The sequence below is a fragment of the Grus americana genome, chromosome 11 (assembly GCF_028858705.1).
Source record: "Grus americana isolate bGruAme1 chromosome 11, bGruAme1.mat, whole genome shotgun sequence".
In the NCBI taxonomy this organism is placed as follows: Eukaryota; Metazoa; Chordata; class Aves; order Gruiformes; family Gruidae; genus Grus; species Grus americana.
The window spans coordinates 24,459,735-24,478,660 of NC_072862.1; the positions used below are offsets into that span (position 1 = coordinate 24,459,735).

The window sequence follows — 18,926 nt, forward strand, 5'->3', positions numbered from 1 at the left end:
TGAACAGAAGAGGAAAAGGCATCTAATTAGACCCACCTGAGGATCCAAGTGTGATCTTCAAACACAAACTTTCTTCCGCAACTGAATATCTTAAGACTGACTTTTCTTTCTGTTAAACAAAACTAAACCAAACAAAAAAACCAAAATGAGAGATAAATACAGGAGATGGAGACTGCGCTTGGCCTCAAGAAGGGCTAACAGCAGAGTTGTCAGAGACCTGAAGAGGAACACAAGAGACTGGAGTGCGATTCGTCTGACTAAACATGGATGTCTCTAATGCAGACACCCTTGTCCGAGCCAACCTTGGTCCCATCTGTAGGCAATGGAGAGTTAGTCAGTGTAACCAGTGAATTCAAGGTCCTGTTCATCTCATCCTACAGTAAATGCTTATATAGTTGGTCAGAAAGACCACGCACTAGATTCCCTGATTTTCTTCATTATATCTCCTTTAAAACAAAACAGGACCTTAGTCCACTTGGGCAGGCGCAGACGATTACAACCACATTACAGATACACAGCTGAGGTCAGATAAATTACTGTCCATCTCCGCTCTATCCAATTTGACTCCAGACCATGACTTTGTGTCTCCCTCACCTCCGAAACAGCTCCCGTAACCCCCAGAAGAAGGGAAATGGCAGATTCACCTGTTCAAGCTGTTCCACCTCCTGTGAGCAATGGGACCAGTCACTGGGTCAGAACAAGAGAGCCAATCGCCATCCGCAGCCCAGAGCTCCTGAAGGTCATCAAAGAAGACCTGTAGGTTCAAATTTCACCTCTTCTGACTCCAAATACTGAGGGATTGATGCCAGACAGGAGCTCCAATGGCATCTACCGGCTGCACTGGGTCTGTTGACCCAGCTGGGAGGAACCGTTCAAAAACTGCTGCAGGGACCCAGACATTCTGAAGCATGTGCGGCGTGGGGGGGGGGCGCGGACTGAGCTATGCAAATGACAAACCCCCCCAACAGCCGCTTCCACCCCACCGCCACCCACCAGCCCTCACAGCGCTGGTCGCCTTCCAGACCTCACAGCACCCACTGCTACAACACACCAAACCTTCGCAGGGTGACGCCCCTCCATGCTCAACTCTAGGACGCAAGCTGTGAGGAGAGCATCGGCTTGAACCTGGACACGGCATCCTCGCTCCTGGAGGGCGAGATGTGCAAGTTCACCTTTCTCTGAAAGGGGGAAAAAATAACAGTAGAAACCCTCAACGTGATGGAGGGCAGAGAGGGCTCCCTCGTAGCGGAGCGGTGAGTGCGTCTGCCCCGCCTCGCCCCTGTGCCCACTGCTGTGCAGCTTCCTCCCAGAGCCGGGGCCTGGCGGGCGCTTGCAGTGGCACGTGGCCCGGTGGTGCCGGGAGCCGTGGGGCCAGGCCGGGCCCTGGCAGCGGTGTCGGTGGCGGCTGGCAGCGCTGTGTCGCCCGTTCTGTTGACCGTATCGCAGCCCCCGGGCAGCGGGGAGCCATAGCTTGAAGCGTGGGGGGCCGGGTGGGCGGAGTGGGTGAGGGTCCTAGGCCGGGGAGTTTAACCGCCGGGCCAGCGGTTGCAGGCCTGCGTTCTGCGGGGTTTGGGTTGAGCGGCCGCGTGAAACCTGTTCCCTCCAGCTGTGCGAAGGACCCTTGCCCGCTGGCGTCCCCCCGGGTTCTAGGTGCTCGGCAGGCCCATTGCTGCTGTTGGATGCTCTCGGCTTGCTGCTTCCTGCGTGCTGCCCGCTTCCGCCCGTCCCCGTCCAGCTTCCCCTCGCGCGGGGTTTACGGATGTTTGGCCACCCGGCGTGCCACCATCTTCTTGCTCTTCCTGGGTGGCGTGTTGTCCTGCGGGGAGGTCTCCTGCGTCGTGGGGGTGCCGGCTGGTGCGGGGCGCTTGGCCTTCTTGCCACCTGCCTCTCCCGATCTGGGCACCACACGGCCCGAGACGACGCCTGGCGGCAGCGGCAAGCGGGTCAAACGGACCCAGGGCTGCCTCCGCAGAGCCTCCTCCACCGCTTGGGCCATGCGAGGTGGATGACACTGGGGGGGAGCCGGGGGGCTGGGCAGGGGACTCAGGAGCGCAATGCGCAGGGGGCTCAGTGGGGGACTCTCCTGGGGATCCTTGAGGGAATCCTTGCGGGGACTCTGCAGAGGGCTGTCCTCTGATGTCTCCTCTGAACTCTCCGGAGAGCCCTCCTCAGAAGTCTCCAAGGGACTCAGCGGCAGCCAGGTGGGGAGGTCTGCCGTCAGCCCGCTCTCCTTCCCCTTGGGGTCCTGCAAGGGAGAGGCCGCCACCCCCCAGAAGGGGTCGGCGTCCCCCAGCATCGGCACTGCCAGATGGTCCTCGGGGCAGTCGCTGTCCTCCCGGTCCTCCAGGAAGTCGGGGACATCGTTGAAGGAGGCAGCGCTGGCAAGGCTGTCGGGGCTGTCGAGGAGGATGTTTTCGCCATCCACCAGCATCACCGCCACCACTTGCTCCTTGTTGCAGCCGCCCTCCACCCTATAGTCCAAGAGGTGGGGGAGCTTGTTGAGGGATGTGGTCAAGTTGGGGACATCGGGGCCATAGGGGAAGGTGTTCTCACCATCCCCCAGCCCCACCACCATCGCTCGCTCGTTGGGGCAGCCGCCCTCTGCCACGTACTCGGAGAGGTCGGGGAGCTCATCGAGGACCTCGGTGGTCAACTTGGGGACACTGGCGGTCAAGATGGTGCCCTCGTTTTCCCCTACTTGCGCCACCGCTGGTGGATCGTGGGGACACTCGCCGTGCACCACATCCCCCGAGGAGTTGTGGAGCTTATTGAGGAAAGCGGTGCTGGCAAGGCTGTAGGGGAGAGCAAGGCCATCAGGGACAGTGTCCTCACTGTCCCCCAGCCCCGCTGGCACCACTCGCTCCTTGGGGCAGCCCCCCTCCGCCACATACTCGGAGAGGTCGGGGAGCTCCTTGAGGAAGGCAGCCAAGTCATGGAAATCGGGGCTGGTGTCCTCACTGTCCCCCAGCCCCACCACCGCCGCTCGCTCCTTGGGGCAGCCGCCCTCCGCCACATACAGGGGGAGGTCTGGGAGCTCGTGGAGGAAGGCGGTCAAGCTGGAGCTGTCGGGGACATCGAGGACGGTGTCCTCGCTATCTGCAGTGTTGAGCCAGGCGAGCATCTGTTTGACAGTGGTGTCCTGTGCCTGCTCAGGAAAGGCCTTGGCAAAGGCAGCTGGCCCCTGCTCGGGCAGATCGGTGGGCTTCCCTGTGGCTGCTGGGGTACTCACTGCTGCTGGAAAAGCAAACAAACTCAACCAAACCTTGGGGTGATGCAAGCTTTCCGCGGCTTGGCCGCCTACCTCGGCCTCTGCCACCCCCGGAAAACTCACCTTTGGGCTTCATGGTGGTGCTGCTGGTCGACGGAGCCAGGGCGGGCTGGTGGGGGCTGGCAGCGGGGTCGCTGGTCTTGATGGTTACCCCATCGTTGTTGGAGGCCTCCGACGGCTTCTGGGTTCTGCCGGGCAGGGTGTGGAGCACAGGGGGGCCCTGCACCCAATGCTGAGCCGCGGGGCGGCAGGGTGGCAGGGGTCTGGGGCGGGCAGGGATGTGGAGCACGCAGGAGCCCGTGGAATAGAGGGGCTGCCCCTGGAGCAGGGCCCACGGCCCCAGCCCCATTGGCTGGTGAGGCAGCAGCATCCCCGTCACCAGCTGCTGTCCCCAGCCATAGGCAGGGGGACAGGGAGCAGCCCCGGGGAGGAGCTGCACCTGACAGGGGAGCTGCACCCTGGAGGGGAGCTGCACCCTGTGGAAGAGCTGCACCCCAGGGGGGAGCTGCACCCCGGAAGGGAGCTGCACCCTGTGGGGGAGCTGCACCCCAGAAGGGAGCCGCGCCCCAGGGGGGAGCTGCACCCCAGGGGGGAGCTGCACCCCGGAAGGGAGCTGCACCCTGTGGGGGAGCTGCACCCCAGAAGGGAGCCGTGCCCTGGGGGGGAGCTGCACCAGCTTCCCTGGTGCCCCCAGGGGCCCTGGCACCCCCTGCCAGACAGTGGCCTGTGCCAGCTGGTGGGTGTCAGGGTGGAGCTGGGCAGGCTGGCAGGACACTGGCAGCCCCGGGACAGAGGGCAGCACGCCGGCAGTGACCGGTGGCGGCATGGCCGGGGCGGCGAAAGTCACAATGGGCACCTCCAATGCCATGGGCAGCCGGAGAGGGAACCTCTCTGTTGGGGGAAGAGAAGAGGGGTGATGGGGTGAGAGCTGGGGCAGAGGTGGTTGGGGGGTTACCTGGAGTGGGGCAGGAGCACCAGGAGGAGCGGGAGCCTGCTGCTGTACCTGCCATGGCAGTTGGCCGGTGTGGGGTTTGTTTGGGGCAAACGGTGTTCTAGGGGCTCCGTCCCCACGGCGATCATTCCGCCAGCACCTGCTTCAGCCAGCCTTGCCATGGTTTGATTTTTCATACCACAACAACTTCCCATCTGAATGATTTCCCATGCTGCTGATGATTTCCTGTCCTGAATGATGGTTTCCCATCGCCACGATGATTTCTCAGCCCCGTGATGGTTTCCTATGTGAACGGTCTCCCACCCCCAGGATTTCCCATCCCAAGCACAGTTTTTGGTGGGGGGAGGTGAACTTCCTGTCCAAGGGGAAGGGATGGTGCTGGCACCATTGGCCCGTTGATGCTGAATGCGTGTGTGCTGTCCCATCCCACCCCGGAGGTGGGGATGGCGGGGGTTGGGGCACTTTGGGGTTGTTTTTGTCCTCCCCCTCTCTGCCCCATCAGAGTGCAAATGCTGCTTCCAACAGTGGTGGAAGCAGTGCTGGTAGCGGTACCGTGCGGCCATGATGGGGAGCCATCACCAACAGTTGGCAACTGGCCCGTGCCAACCGAGGAGAGAAGCTGGAATGCAAAGTATAGCATTACAAGAGGAATTCTTGCGTTTGTGCGCATGAGGTGTCCTGTTCAAACTGGGGCATCCCAAATGCGGTTTCAGACATGGTTCTTACACCTTTCAGGCATTGAGGCCCAACGCGACTTGACCAATCGCTGCTTAACACGCACATGCGCAGACACACACAGACAGAGACACACGCACACAGAGACAGAGGCTGCTGTTTTGCAAAGCAACTCTAATTCTGTGGTGTCGACATCCACCTGCTTCTTTCTTGATGCAGACGTCCCTGCAGTCAGTCTTGCTGCAGTTCCCTATCCCTGATGCCAGAGAAGGGGAGGTTTCACCAAAGTGTCAAAGGGGCTGGGATGCTGGCGTGATCTGGTAGTCCTGGGGTATCCTTTCTTCTTCAGGGTGGGGGGCTGTCCTTCTCCTTGCAAGGACCTGGGGCCCTTCATTCATGCTGACTGAACCATGTCTGTGCAGTCTGCATTGTCAACTAGATAGATCTTACAAAAGTTCATTCAGTTTTACACTATAAAGACGCATTGGTACAAGAGTTAGGGAATGCGTTTTTCCTACCAGTGCCTCCTTTTCTTTTAAGTGTCGAGGGCACACTATGCTACTCTTCTTTTAGTCTTAAGTCGAGTGCATAAGGTAATACACAATGTAAACACGGACATATATTTACAAAGGAAAACAAGAGCATGAATACAATAACCCAAATCCTTTTAGTTCACAGTCCTCTACGTAAGTCTGTGAGCCAAAAGGTTAGCCATCCAAATAGATTTATGGGAGACCCCTGCCTTTCTTCATGTAATATTTGGAAATGAGTCTTTATCTTGTGTGTTTCGGTTTCGTTTTTCTGGTCTTGATTGACATAAAAACCCCAGCAGCTGTTATTCAATAATGCACCTATTCTGTCCTGTACTTCTACAAGGTCATCTAGGGCTAATCGATTCTATATTACCGTTTCTTATAATCATTTGATTTCTTCCTGTAGAGCTGTCATACTATCTGTGCTTTCATTAATGGATTTTTCTAATTCTCTTGAGACATTTGGAATATCTCTTTCTAGTTTTGCAACCCCTAACCGCAGGATAAAGGCTGTTACAGACAGGTGGAACTCGGTGCCACAGTCTGTCAGAGGACTGTAACACTTTTTCCCATAGATATCAGTAGCTGGGAGCTACAGAGGCAGAAGAGGTACTGGCTGTAACCTGTGTGCATGGATGAATGCATTTAGAATACACTTTTCAGCTCAGGCTGAGGGTCAATCCTTGAATGTCCTTTCTTCACCTCTCCAATATTGCCCTGGTAGTTGTGCAAATAGGGTAGTGAATCAAAAAAATTCACTCGATAGCCAATGTGACTATGAAGCAGGTATCCTTTATTGCAGCGCTGGGAGTCCCACTGGGATATTTCCACGAGTGTGCGTCTCGAGAAACAAATTGTACGTGATTTATATTACAAAAGAGTTACATATTCATTAGGTTTCCAATAGATCTAATACATATTCATTATTATTCAGGGGACTCATGAATATATGCTAATGTCCTGATACGCCTGCACAGTTTCTTTCTTGGGTGGTCGTCAAGGGTCGTCCTCCTCAAATCTTCCTCTTTCTCCTCTTCTTCAGTGTACACAGTTGGGCGACCTCTTCTTCATTATCTCCATTTTGCAAGCTCAGCAACCCCATTATCCATCCTGCCCAGATGGTCCCAGGCTTCTTGGCATATTGGGCCCCCTTTATCAGGATGCCTCAAACTTTGTGTCTTTTTTCCAGTTCATACCCAAGGGCTGTTCCCTACTTTACGGCTTCTCTTATCCTGTTTCTACATTCCAACTATTTTAGCAATTGTTTTTTTTTGTACTGGAGCATGAGACAGGCGAAGCCTGAGTTTGTGGGGCCTGACTCAAGTGTTGCCAAGTTATATATTCTGTTTAAAAATTGTTCTACGCTAATTAGTTTCCAGCCGTGGATGCGCTGACCTCGCACAACATTTCAGCCACAGGAAAACTGTCAAATTTTGGTTTCCACTGCAGGAAATACCGGTCTAGAAGTGCATGTTGGTAGCGGTTGGGAAGGCACAGAACCAGGCCTGGTAACCAAAAGCGTCCAGAAGTTACGGGCAGGAGGAGGCCTGGAAACAGGCGAGGATCAAGGTCGTTTCTTATTCACATAGGAAAAAGGTCTTTCCTGGAAGTGAACTGAGCCACTCGGAAGCACGCCGTAAACTCCTGGTTGCACTGGGTGGGAGGCTGCGTGTTTCTCATGTCCCGCCTTAGCTTCAGCACTGATGTACTGAGTTCCCGCGGTGTTTGGTGGTGTTTTGGATCCATTTCAGGGTGACTTAGTTTAGAGCTGACCTCCTGGGAGCTGCAGTCATGGCAAGAGCTTCTTGCCTTTGAGCCGTCTGTTTTCATTCTAGTATTATCTCGAGGCATTCGGCACGGTTCCAATGAGCTTGATGGACCCAGCAGGGCTGGTGCAAGAGCCACAGGACGTCACCAAAAATGCATACCAAAAATCAGAGGTGGCAGCTGAGAAGACCAAAGCAGACCTGCGTGCAGAAGTACCGCTGCCTTCTCCCCGGTGTGTGCACTCTGCTCTCACTCTCAGTGTTCCAGGAGCTTACAGTGGGCAGAGGGATGTGCAGGAGCCATCTCTGTTTCCCTTCTCTGAGAGGTGAGTGGGCCAGGGAGCATGGAGGAGAGTGTGAGGAGACATGTTTTGGATACCGTCAGGCCCGCAGATGAAGAACGATGCCTGGTCGAGCAGACGTCCCGGCAGTAAGTGGAACGGCTTCCCAGATGCTTGCATGTCTCAGCCTCCATCTCCCCAGCCTCCGTCCTGAGCGGGGCAAAGGAAGCACTGAGCTGTCGCTGGTCTTTGCCAAGAACCCGGGTGGCGGCACGTAGCTGCGCTGCTCCAGCTGCAGCTGTCGGTTGTCTGGATGAGTGCAGCTCGAGCTGGAGCATGCTGCCATCTCCTCTGGCTCCCGAGGAGAGGCTCTGCGGGGCTGTCCTGTGCCCCTGGAGGCAGTCGTTGTGGTGCGGTAGAGAAAGCTGACCTGGACTCAGGCTCTGTCCTTCCCAGGGACCTTGGGTGCCTTCCCCTGGAAGGCTCAGCACATTCCTGACGTGCTGTGTGCAGGAAAGGCAGCCTTTGGCGCTTTGACTTGTAGGCACAAGTCAAAGCAGGAGAGAAGGGCCTGTTTGTCGAGCAAGACTTTCCAGGGCTGCTCTGCCTGGTCCTCTCCCAGACAGGTTTTGTGGTACCTGCCATGGCGTCCCCTGGGCAGTGGCTCCCTCTCCCACCAGTCCCCGCTGCCCTGTAGCACCCTCTCCCACCAGTTCCCACACCAGTCGCTATTCCTCCCTCTTCCCCTAGTTCCCTGGGCACCGTGTCCCTCCCTCTTAGCCACATCTCACAGCCGTATCCCTGTGTCTATCCCTTTCCCACCCCCATATCCCTCCCTCTCCGCCAGGTTCTGGGCAATGCCCATCCCAGCCTCCCCCCCTGCTTCCCACATGCCACGTCCCTCCCTCTCGCCAAGTCCACAGGACCTCGGCTGCCTCTCCCCCACTTCACAGGGCCATCCGTAGCCCTCCCTCTCCTCCCGTTCCAGCACCGATGTTCCTCCCTCTCTCTCTACCAGGTCTTGAGCCAGAGCCCACCCTCTGCCCGAGTTCCCACAGCCATATCCTTCCGTCTCCCCCAGTTCCCAGGGCCGTATCCCTCCCACCCCCCCCCCAGTTCTGCAGCAATGAGCAAAGCGGTGTGTAGAAACCAGGTGTGGCCCCTGGCTCTCTCTGCATCTCTGGTGGTTTTATTTGAGAGGGACCCCGGGGGGCCCAGCCACCCCACTCAGGGGTGGAGCCAGGGGAGGTGGTGCGCGTGGTCCCCTGAGCCCGGCTCTTCCTCCCGGACCCTCCGCAGCCACGATGGATCTTTGCGGGTCTCCAGCGGGGAGCGGAGCCGGCTGCGCCCGTCGCTGTCCCACTGCCAGGACAGGCTCCGGACACGCTGGCGGGGCACGGGGGGGCTGCGCTCCCCACGCTCGGTGGAGAGGCTCCGGCGCCGGGGGCCTCCGAGGTGTCGCTGCTGCTGCTGCCTCTGCCGCCCCTGCCACCACGGCCACGGCCCCGCGTAGGGATGGAACCGGCCGTGGGCACTGCAGGCCACCCTGGCACGGTCGTCGTCCAGCCTCAGGTAGCGGATGGCCACGATGGGCTGCCGGCAGAGAGGGCAGGTGGCAGCGAGGGCGGTGGCAGCCCAGCGCTGGATGCAGGCATGACAGAAGGCATGCCAGCACGGGTCCACACCAGCAGGGTCTTCGAGGGGACCCAAGCAGATGGGGCAGGTGTCCCCCCACCGGGAGCTCCTGGCGGCTCCCGGCACCGCCAGCTCATGCCTGGACGCCTCCAGTGCTGCTGCTGGGACTCAGTGTCCTGTCAGCTGCTGGCGGGACTTGATGTCTCCTCTGCTGCTGGCGGGACTTGATGGGTGCCGCAGGTGGGACTCAAAGGCTCGTGTTCCACTGGCGGGTCTTGGTGGCTCCTTGGCCGCTGGCAGGTCATGACGTCTGGGGTGCCGTTGGCAGGACTCGATGGCTCAGGTGCTGCCCACAGGACTCGACGTCTCGTGTGCCACTGGCAGTACGCCACGCTGGCGTGTATGGGTGCCCACCGCAAGTGACATCATGGGGTGACTGTGACTCTCCGGTGCCATCACAGGGCTCTGAGGGGCACACCCGGGGAAGGACCCAGAACCTCCTCCCCCAGCCTCAGACACAGACCTTGTGATGCAAAGGCTGTCCGGCAGCGTGCTTCACGCCTCTGCCTTTGCTCAGGCCCCTTTTGGGCGGTGCCTGTTGGTGGTGGTGGCCCAACCATGTCATGTGTCCACTATAAGTTCTCTTCAAAGCTGAACTATGATACAGTCACCTTCAATGGCTTCCACATCTGCCTGCGTGACCTCAAGCACCAGATCTTTGGCCGCGAGAAGCTGAAGCCAGCCAACTGTGACCTGCAGATCACCAATGCCCAGATCAAAGAAGGTGCGTGGGGGCAGCGGGCGTGGGGCCTCAAGGATCACCTGGCTGACAGTGGCACAGACTGCCCTGCAGTGGCCGCTGCCTGCGGGGGCCACGTTCTGCTCTTTGTGGGTCATCCCCACATAGCGTGAGTCAGCCTGGGGCCCATCCTGCCGGCATGTGGGGGACTGGGAGGGCAAGCCGTACCGGGCATTAAGTGGGGTGGGAAGCGATAATGCGATTTGGCCACAACTCGTAGCTGTGACTTGTGTTGGGAGCCTTACCGAGCTGTTCCTCTGGAGTTGCTGTTCTGACAGCTACCTTCAGATCTGTGTTTTAGACATGGAGCTAGGCATAGAAGAATATGTGGTTGATGTGCGACATGTAGTGCTTACAAAAGTTTTAGTTTCCTGGACTTCTTTTAGGTAAAACGATAAGGAGATTTGGGAGGATATCTTACAATAACAAACCTGAAAGATTTCTCTGAAATCTGGTGGAGAAAGCTGAAAGTGCTAGAAATAGAACAGATGGCTAATTTGAAGGAAAAAAGTGCTTTTGGTGACTTAATTTTGTCTTCAACTTCTTTTACTCCACTGCATTGGAAACCTGGTTTTGTGGCTGTCGCAGAAATTGCTCACTAGCAAGATTTTGAATCAAGACTGTATCTGAGTTATAATCTATGCAGTCCCTTTAAAGCCTTCTTGCACGGTTCTTGTTCTCTGCATCTAAATTAGACTTTGGAATTTCTTGTTCATATAACCTCTTTTCTTCACCAAAGACATTATCATTCAGATGCTGTTGAGCATCATTTCATCATTCATTTCTAAAGGATTTTTTTTTTTTCTTGGTACTAACCATGTCAGGGCAGTACTGATGTTTTATGGCAGAACATTTATGGTGAATATACGTAATAAATGTTCTTAGAGAAGTCATAAATTCGTTTAAATCTAATAAATGGTGCTTGATTCTCAGAGATGGTAATGGTTTTGTATTACTTGGTGTGATGTTTCTGTTTGGTAATCTGCCATCTTGATAAGTTTGAATGTGATTAAAGACTTTGGGATATGATTTCTCAGAAATAAAAAGACATGTAAAGTGTTTTCTTTCCTTAAACATCCCATTTCTTTTTTTTCCCCTGTGGTTCTGTGACACTCTTACAACAGTCTTTAACATGTGTACTAATGGTTTTTTTTTTTCCCCTCTTCCTGTTTGATGTGTTAAAACTTAAACAGAATAATATGTACGCTGCGGTAACTGCAGCCCCAGCCTTTAAAGTGGCTTTACAGTGGTTGGACCTAAAGCTCACTGTTTATCTACAGATATTTAAAGTATCTTCAGGAGAATGTCTATGAAGATTTAACAGTACTTCACAAATGCCAGCAGGCTGAATGGCCAACTGGCTGACATCACTCCTGTGATAGTTGGGTCTGTGTAAACAGGGCCTTCAAATGAGAATGTTGGATGGTAATAAACTGCAATGGAGCCCAATTATTGTCACTAGAAGAAAAAATATTTGAAATAGGCCAAACACATGGATTCTGTTATAGCAGGTGAGAAACAGAAAGCAAAGTTTTAGAATAAAAATTTATGCTCATAAATATGTCACCCCATCAAGTGTTACTCTAATATGCATAATTCCAGTTGTACAAAGTGTGTTGCTTTGTTTTCATACATAATCAGAATCCAGTGAAGAAAAAGTGTCTGCTCCACTAGGTGCTGTTAAATGTGGTGTTGCCTAAAGGTGAAGTTAAAGAAGGAATATCTTTCATACTTCAAAGAGCATCAGTCTTGTTTAACAGTGACAAAGTCCTCCTCTATTTAGGTTGTGTTGCGCTTTGACCTTTGTAAAATGAGGATAAAATTTTAAGCTTGGTATGTTAGTGACACAGCTCGTAGAATCATAGAATCATCAAATGGTTTGGGTTGGAAGGGATCTTAAAGATCATCTAGTTCCAACCTCCCTGCCACGGGCAGGGACACCCTCCTCCACTACACCAGGCTGGAATGTTTATGGAAGCTTTTGTGAGGGTGTTTTCCATGTGAACACACAAAAATCCCCCAGTGGTTTTCAGAGCAAAGCTAGAGAATACATTTCAGTGTAATATATATGTGTGTCAAATTTTTGGTTTATATGCATAACCGTGAATTTCAGTTTTTATTAATCAGATATAGGTGCTTAAACTCACCTTCAGAAGATAAAGGAAAAAACTAGACCAGGATATTCTGCCTAAGTAGGATATTTGGAATTCTTACATGTGGACATAAAATATTGGTTTTTTATACCTTTGTCTGTGCAGAAGTCCTGACTAAATGTTGAAATGATCTTGGAAAGAACAAAGCGAATCTTGAGTGAAGATGGCCTGCTTGTTCAGATTTCTCCAAGTCTCTAACCTTTTACTGCTCAGTAACTTACTTTTCATAATGGAAATCTCGTCATAGAAGCAGTGCCAGTATAAGCAAAAGGTAGACAGGATTTTAAATATCAGTGGAAAAAATGATGCGATGACTTACTTTAAGATGCTGGGAAGGCAAAATGGATGGTTGGAACCTATTTAAAAAAAGGAGGGGAGGGTATCCTTTTCCATGCTTACTCTGGAGGCATGTTCTATAAAGGCAGAATTCCCTTCAAAAAGCCTGTACTCAAGAATCGTGCATTTAAACTTGCCTCCTTTTAATTTGATCTGAATTTCTTGACTTGTCTTTTATAATATAATTTAATGGTCACATAATTTATATGTTCTCACAATATTGTGGAAGAACTGCAAACTCCTGAACTCGGGTTTCTTGAGTACTCTCTCCTGTCCTGTCGCATTCTGACTCAAACCACTTGGAGAATGTGCTATTCTGCTTGTCAGACAAAATATAAAAACTATAAACCCAAAAATGAGACTCTGAATTGGTTTTAGATGAATAGTGTTAAGGAAGAATAGTGCTCTTAGAAAACTGTCTCTTGAACTCAGGACTTGCCTGAGTTTAGTGTTGCACTTGACAGTTTTAGTAATGCCACGATGTGATGTCTTTGAAAGAAACCCACGCTAACTCTGAATGAATTAATTTGGCCTCAGAGCTGATGTCTGTCTGTCTGTCTACTGGAATGTCTCCAACACTGTGCAAACTTCGCATTTTAGAGACGGCGCTTAAGCAACTTTTAAACCTTGCCCTTCGCTGTGCCATTTTGTGTTGGCAGTGCTAGCATGGGGGATTACTTTGGTTACACCACATAAGACATGAAGACATCGGGCAGTTTTTATAATCAGATTAATGATTGGAAGTATGTTAGATTTTATTGACTCCTCCTTTCAAAGCAATGTAGGTGCTCTTTTGGAGCCTATATCTATCTCGCTATATAAACATGCAAGAATAGCCTATAAGGCGGCAGATGTCAATGCTTCTCTTCTAATGGTCAACGAATTGTCACAAAATACTAAAAGGGCACGTACTCTTCTTTTTGCATAATACACCTCTTGTGCGTGTTCCAATTGACCTCTGCGGGCTTGCATAATTTATGAATAATTGTATTGGCCGCTGTCCTCATATATACAGTCTCTTTCTAGGAGAGGTGCTGGCACTTGGAATCTTCTGCAGAACGACCGCAATCCTCAGTTCGGCACGGGCGTAGCAAACTCTGGCATTTCAGAGAGTTTCTCTGCTCTGCAAACAGTGAATTGAAAGAATTCACGTCCCTTTGGTTAAGTCAAACTAGGTGATTAGCTGAAGAGGGGAGATACCACTTTAGTTGGAGCCAATTCTGCCCTGCTTGTGAAAGCAAGCTCAAAATAACCCCCCAAAATTTCTGTGATCCAAATTCTAGCACTGCCAGTTTTGTTTCCATTTAAATGTAAAGCACTGAGCAGCTGAGAAGTGTGGTTGTTGATGGATTAAGCTCCAAGAAATCAGCAGAGATGGCAGGGTCTCTTCCGTGTTCTGTCAGTCTTGAGCGCGAGCAGCAGAGGTGACTCGTTTTTAGTGAGCCGCTATGAAAGCAATGGTGCAGAGTTTTCATGCTGTAGCCTGGTGCCTGTTTTGTTGTCACCTGGTTTATGCAGGTGAGACTTGCTGTGGTTTGTTTTTCTCCAGGGATCTATTAGTTTTGTAGCCTAACGGAAGTAAAAGCAACTTAAGCTAGATCAGGAGAGAACCTCGTGCAGACTCTCCTTTAGAGCCCTTTGAGATTATTTTGCTGTTGGCATTCAAACAGTATTAAAAAAATGAAAAAGAGTTTGCTGCTTCTGTTTGATTATCAAACATTCTTCAAATGTACTGCTAGTGTGTTGAGACGATAAAAGCGCAATGTTACATATAAAATTGTGCTCTTACATCTGTAAAGGGCTCCTGAAGTGCTATGTAATTACGTATTAGCATACATTCTTACAAACTGCTGTGTTTTTTCTGTATTTATGTTGTTTTCAGAATACACAGATGAGAATGCCCTGATTCCTAAGAACTCATCGGTAATTGTGAGAAGAATCCCTGCTGGAGGAGGTAAAGCTACCAGCAAAAGACATGTTCTGTAAGTATCCATAAAGCATTGGCTTCTTTGTTAGGGGTTTCAGCCAGTTAACTTTTTAAAGGATACTAGTTTACAGAGGCATTCAGATTGTATCTTTCTTGTTCAAGCTGCTGGTAATTTTTGTTGTCATGGGTAGATTTTCATATATCTGTCCCAAAGTAGACTTAGATTTTTAGGCCTTCTGGGGCACGGGGTTCCAATTCCAACAATGGTAACTTTAGGGTGATTCTGTTGGGTTTGTTCAGAGCCAAGGTGTAGATCCTGTTTCCTCTACGTGGAGAGATTCCTTATTATATGTGTTTGCTTTCATTGCTTTTATAGTAAAGACAGATACACATTATAGTATAAATTATAATTTCTTCCCATCTCAGAAGAGTCTGATTCTCGGTGTTTGACTATTTCTTGTGTTTGGGGGGGAGGGATATGGCAGGTGTTCTTATGCCCGAAATCTGGGGGTTTTGCATACTAGCCGTACAGGAAGGACCAAGGGTGGCCAGCTGGCGAACCACGCGGACAAGTTTCCTTTTAGTTTCCTAAAGGCCGTGTCCATCTCAGGCAAGAGGAAAAGAACAACATCCTAAAGTGTATTGCTTTTTGTGCGAGTGTGATGAAGGAATAGTTCATGTAATACTACTTAATCCTTTCCAAACTTGAAACTCAGTAAGCAGTTTAGCATGTTACCAAATGTTAGTAGTTAACTTTCTATGTCTGTTTTTACCCTGAGCTGATATCTGTGCTCCACGTTTAATTCTGTATTCCCAAGATTTCCGGAGGACAGAGAAACAGGGGTATTGATGAAAATTACAGCTATTCAAATACACTCCTGACTACAGGAATATTACTGCCACTTATGTATTCCTAGAGCCCAGTTCTATATCAGCTATGTTAGCATTGTTTGAATGGTCGTGTTTTCCAGCCTCCTTAAAGTTACACCTCTCCACCACAATTAGTCGATTTCAGTAGCTTGTGGGTTTGCCATGTATTTGTAACATTGGTTGTCAAAAAATAGACTGATGAGTTACAGTGTGTCTGGGACAAACAGCGCAGCAGCGTCCTAGTACCCATGAAGCATTTGCAAGCAAACCCCCCTCAATTTATGTGGCTCTGCGTGTAAACATTGGGCATATTACTGCAGTAGTTGTTGAAGTGCTTTCAGGCACTCCCTAGTAATTCTGGACACCACAGCATTGTGCTTATAAACATGGCCGTGTTTGGGGGCTAATTTAAATATGTATGCTTAAACATACCTTGCCAATGCATCCTCCATTTCTGGTGGATGGCATCCTCTCCTGGTATTGCAGTGCTGCCCTAAAAGGAGAGGGTCGATGCAAAGATCAAATGGATACCTGTGTGTGAGGATAACGAAAGAATGGCACTGTTGTTCATTGAAAATTAACCAGGCGGATTAGGTCTCTGTTCCTTCAGCTGGAACAATTGCAGAAACAACTGGTAGAGCAGTTAATGTTTGGGAATGATGAATGTGTGCTGTAATGGTGGAGAGGCCTTCAAAAATGTGCTAATCGCCTTGTAGTATGTTCTCCGGGTAAACGGATGAAGAAACCATTATGTGGTAATCTAAAGTGGTTCCTTCTACATCCTGATCTTCAGGAGGTCCGTGGCTGTAATTGCGAGCCTCGGTGGTGTTCTAGCAGTCGCAGGAAGCATGAGCCTTTCTATTTGTAGATCAGTTCCACAGCAGCCTTTGAATTGCCTCCGCTCATGGGACACTTTGGATGATGCATGAATTGTTTGTAACGATATCAACGGTTGCATGTCTGATCCATGATGAGCAGCATGCAGATACAGATCAATGAGTATGTGGAATCTCAGCAAGTTTTCAAATGTAATCAGTATTTCCTAGAACGTCGTAGCATTTTCAAGGTTACCTTAAAAGCAAATTCTGGCAATTAAGACTTTTTTTTTTTTTTTTTTGTCACAGGGCTCATAAATCACCCAAAATCTTAGGATCTCCTTTCAGGTGACATTTCTACTACTATTTTTAATCAATATCGCATAGGTAACACATGTAGCATTTTGGCACTTTAATGGCTAAGTATGGTAGACATCTGAACACAGTGCTTGGGCTTCCACAAAGAAACTCTCTTCTAAAGGCTGTGTTGCTGACAGTGGTGTTACTTCTTTGTCAGATGACTGATTTTTTTCACTTAAGTAAACTTGCACTTCAAAGTGTCTAGACTATCACTGTTCTTTCTTAGGAACTAGAGTACTCTATCTGGTACCTATTTGTGATACTAGGGAAATACAGATGGGCTAAAGTTACCTTTGTATTTTGATGGTTGATTATTTAAGAACACAAAACTGTAATACTGACTTCATATTTTTGATACGTAGCAGAGACAAAATATCTGAGGGCTTCCACTTTCACTGTTGTGGTCTGTATCCGTAAGTCTTAGAGTAATTGGTGCAAAGTAGACATGGGATATTGAAGGGTTTTTTTTACTTGCACTGAAAGTACCAAGAGGGAACAGTTTATGTATATGAATAACTTTCCACATTCAGTAGACTCTCAGAACATAATGTGTTGATGTTCAGGTTTTATGATCTGTTTTCACTGCTTTATGTTGGGTACGAGTGCTTTAAGTTCTGATCACCTTTATTATTTCTTCTAGAAGTCGAACTGAGCCAGTGAGTGGAACATCAAAAGCAGTATGTAAAACCACAAGTTCACACTTTTTTCTACACACTGCACTTAATTCTAAATCACATATTAGTTTTCCAAACATTAACTTAATATATTTTCCAGTCAAACATAGTATACGTTGTAAATACAGCGTATTTAATTCAGCATAGTAAAAACTGAGTAACACCATCATTTGCACGGTTCCCATGTGAATATTGGCATTGGTGCCTAGTGATGCATTGTATTTCATATCGAATATGTTAGATTATTTCCTGAATGACTTTGTGTGGCACAGATATTGTAGGATCATTTTTAGATCATGTAGGTTCGAGGTTTGCACAACTGACCATAGTGCCCTGTTCAATACCGGTCTGCCTACACCTAGTCATATGCATGTTTGTATAGCTTGTGTGTGCTTTTTGTTTCTTGCCACAAACATTGTTTGGAGTGTGCCTTTTGCCATTTTCACATTTTATCACTTAGCTTTTGTTTTTAAATGGTTTTTTCCTAACTGGCAAAAAATGGGGGGGTTCCAACAAATACCAAACCCAACATATCCCATACATTTTGAGGGCAGTTCTGTGCAGCTAAATGATTCTTTTTTGTGTCCTTAACTAGTTGGGCATTTGTTCCTAAAGCTGTATAATTGAAGTGAAATTGTTTGGGCCCCTCTGGGTCCATAAATGTGTTTAATAGGTTGCCATGAATATAAATATTGTTGCTACACAAAGTGGTATTCTCAAGTTCTGCATTGGATCTCTCCACTTTATCTGATGAAGCAGTCAATAGTATGTCTGCGAATGAAAATATCTGAAAGCCAGTGTACAAATTTTGGCACAAGGTTAGAGCCTTGTCGATCTCCAGCGGGTCTGGGTATTACAGTTTCTTTTCATTAACCACAGAGGCACTCTGAAGCTGTTATAGGTTTGGACTCTGTTTTGAGCAAATACAAATCACAGTCGGTGGGAAATATCTCTTTCAGTGACACTCAGAGGATATAGTGCAGACTTTCAGACTACAGGAGAGGTTAACTATTGCTGTGTTTTGAGTGTGGAACTTGAATATGTATTTAATTTTTTGTGAACAGGTTGATGAGTCTTCTGCATCTACTTCTCTGGCCCAGCTTATGAAGGTATATACAAATTCTTGTCAAGTAATAAAAAATAGTATTTGCTTCATATTTTTAAATCTTAGACTGTGATCTATAGCTGGATAACTGTTGTCATGTGAACAAAATTTTAATATAATTTTTAATAATTTAAAGTATTTATTTTGACTTTAAAATGTCTGTATACTTTGATACTATTCTGTAACAAGTAGTTCCCAGTGTGGGAAGATAGAAGGGGAGCACCTTATCAGCCCCAACATGATGTTGCAAATTACTCACCTTCAAGACACAAAGAAGAGGCACTTCAGAAGCTGTTTACCATTTTTCCTATGTTTTGTTAATTTTGCATTGGAAACTAAGACAATTTTCACAGAAGAATTTAGTTGGCTGTAAGTTATGGATGTTTCAGGGGGATTTGCAACAGCCAAAAGAGAAGCGTTTCTCTCACATGGACAACTGCATGGCTATTTCTGAATTTCTGGTCATTATAGTTATAGGTCCATTCTTTGAATGCTTCACAGTTTCATAAATTGTAGTGTATGTACAGTGGGCAACACAATCTGATTTGTTTGAACGCAGACTGTGTAAGTTGTGTAAATGTACCTAATTGCTTGTAGGAATATACCAATGTGCATGTGTGGCATATTAGCAGTCGTGACCTTCTGAAACTGTGGTAATGCCCTGTTTTCCTATGGAACTGCCTGCATTCTTTCCTCAACTGTGTGTAATTTTGTCTGAGGAAGCACTAATGACTGCACTTTCTGTGAAGGCGTAGCGCTAGCCAATTAAATTTCTAG

General features: G+C 49.2%; 1 protein-coding gene across 1 annotated transcript; it reads left to right on the forward strand.

Annotated features, from left to right (window-relative positions):
- The first annotated feature begins 9,728 nt into the window (after nucleotides 1-9,728).
- LOC129211478 (E3 ubiquitin-protein ligase RBBP6-like) lies at nucleotides 9,729-18,675 on the forward strand. The gene is made up of 5 exons (XM_054838631.1): nucleotides 9,729-9,894; nucleotides 14,281-14,380; nucleotides 17,011-17,047; nucleotides 18,109-18,153; nucleotides 18,342-18,675. Exons 1-5 carry the CDS (start codon nucleotides 9,729-9,731, stop codon nucleotides 18,468-18,470), a joined length of 477 nt encoding a protein of 158 aa, XP_054694606.1. The 3' UTR covers nucleotides 18,471-18,675.
- Nucleotides 18,676-18,926: the final 251 nt, after the last annotated feature.

Excerpts from the sequence above, each read along its gene's own strand:
- LOC129211478 (XM_054838631.1), top strand. The coding sequence starts at position 9,729 with ATGTCATGTGTCCACTATAAGTTCTCTTCAAAGCTGAACTATGATACA. Across the intron at positions 14,381-17,010 it reads ACCAGCAAAAGACATGTTCT|AAGTCGAACTGAGCCAGTGA; the intron begins GTAAGTATCCAT and ends TATTTCTTCTAG. Across the intron at positions 17,048-18,108 it reads TGAGTGGAACATCAAAAGCA|GTTGATGAGTCTTCTGCATC; the intron begins GTATGTAAAACC and ends TTTTGTGAACAG.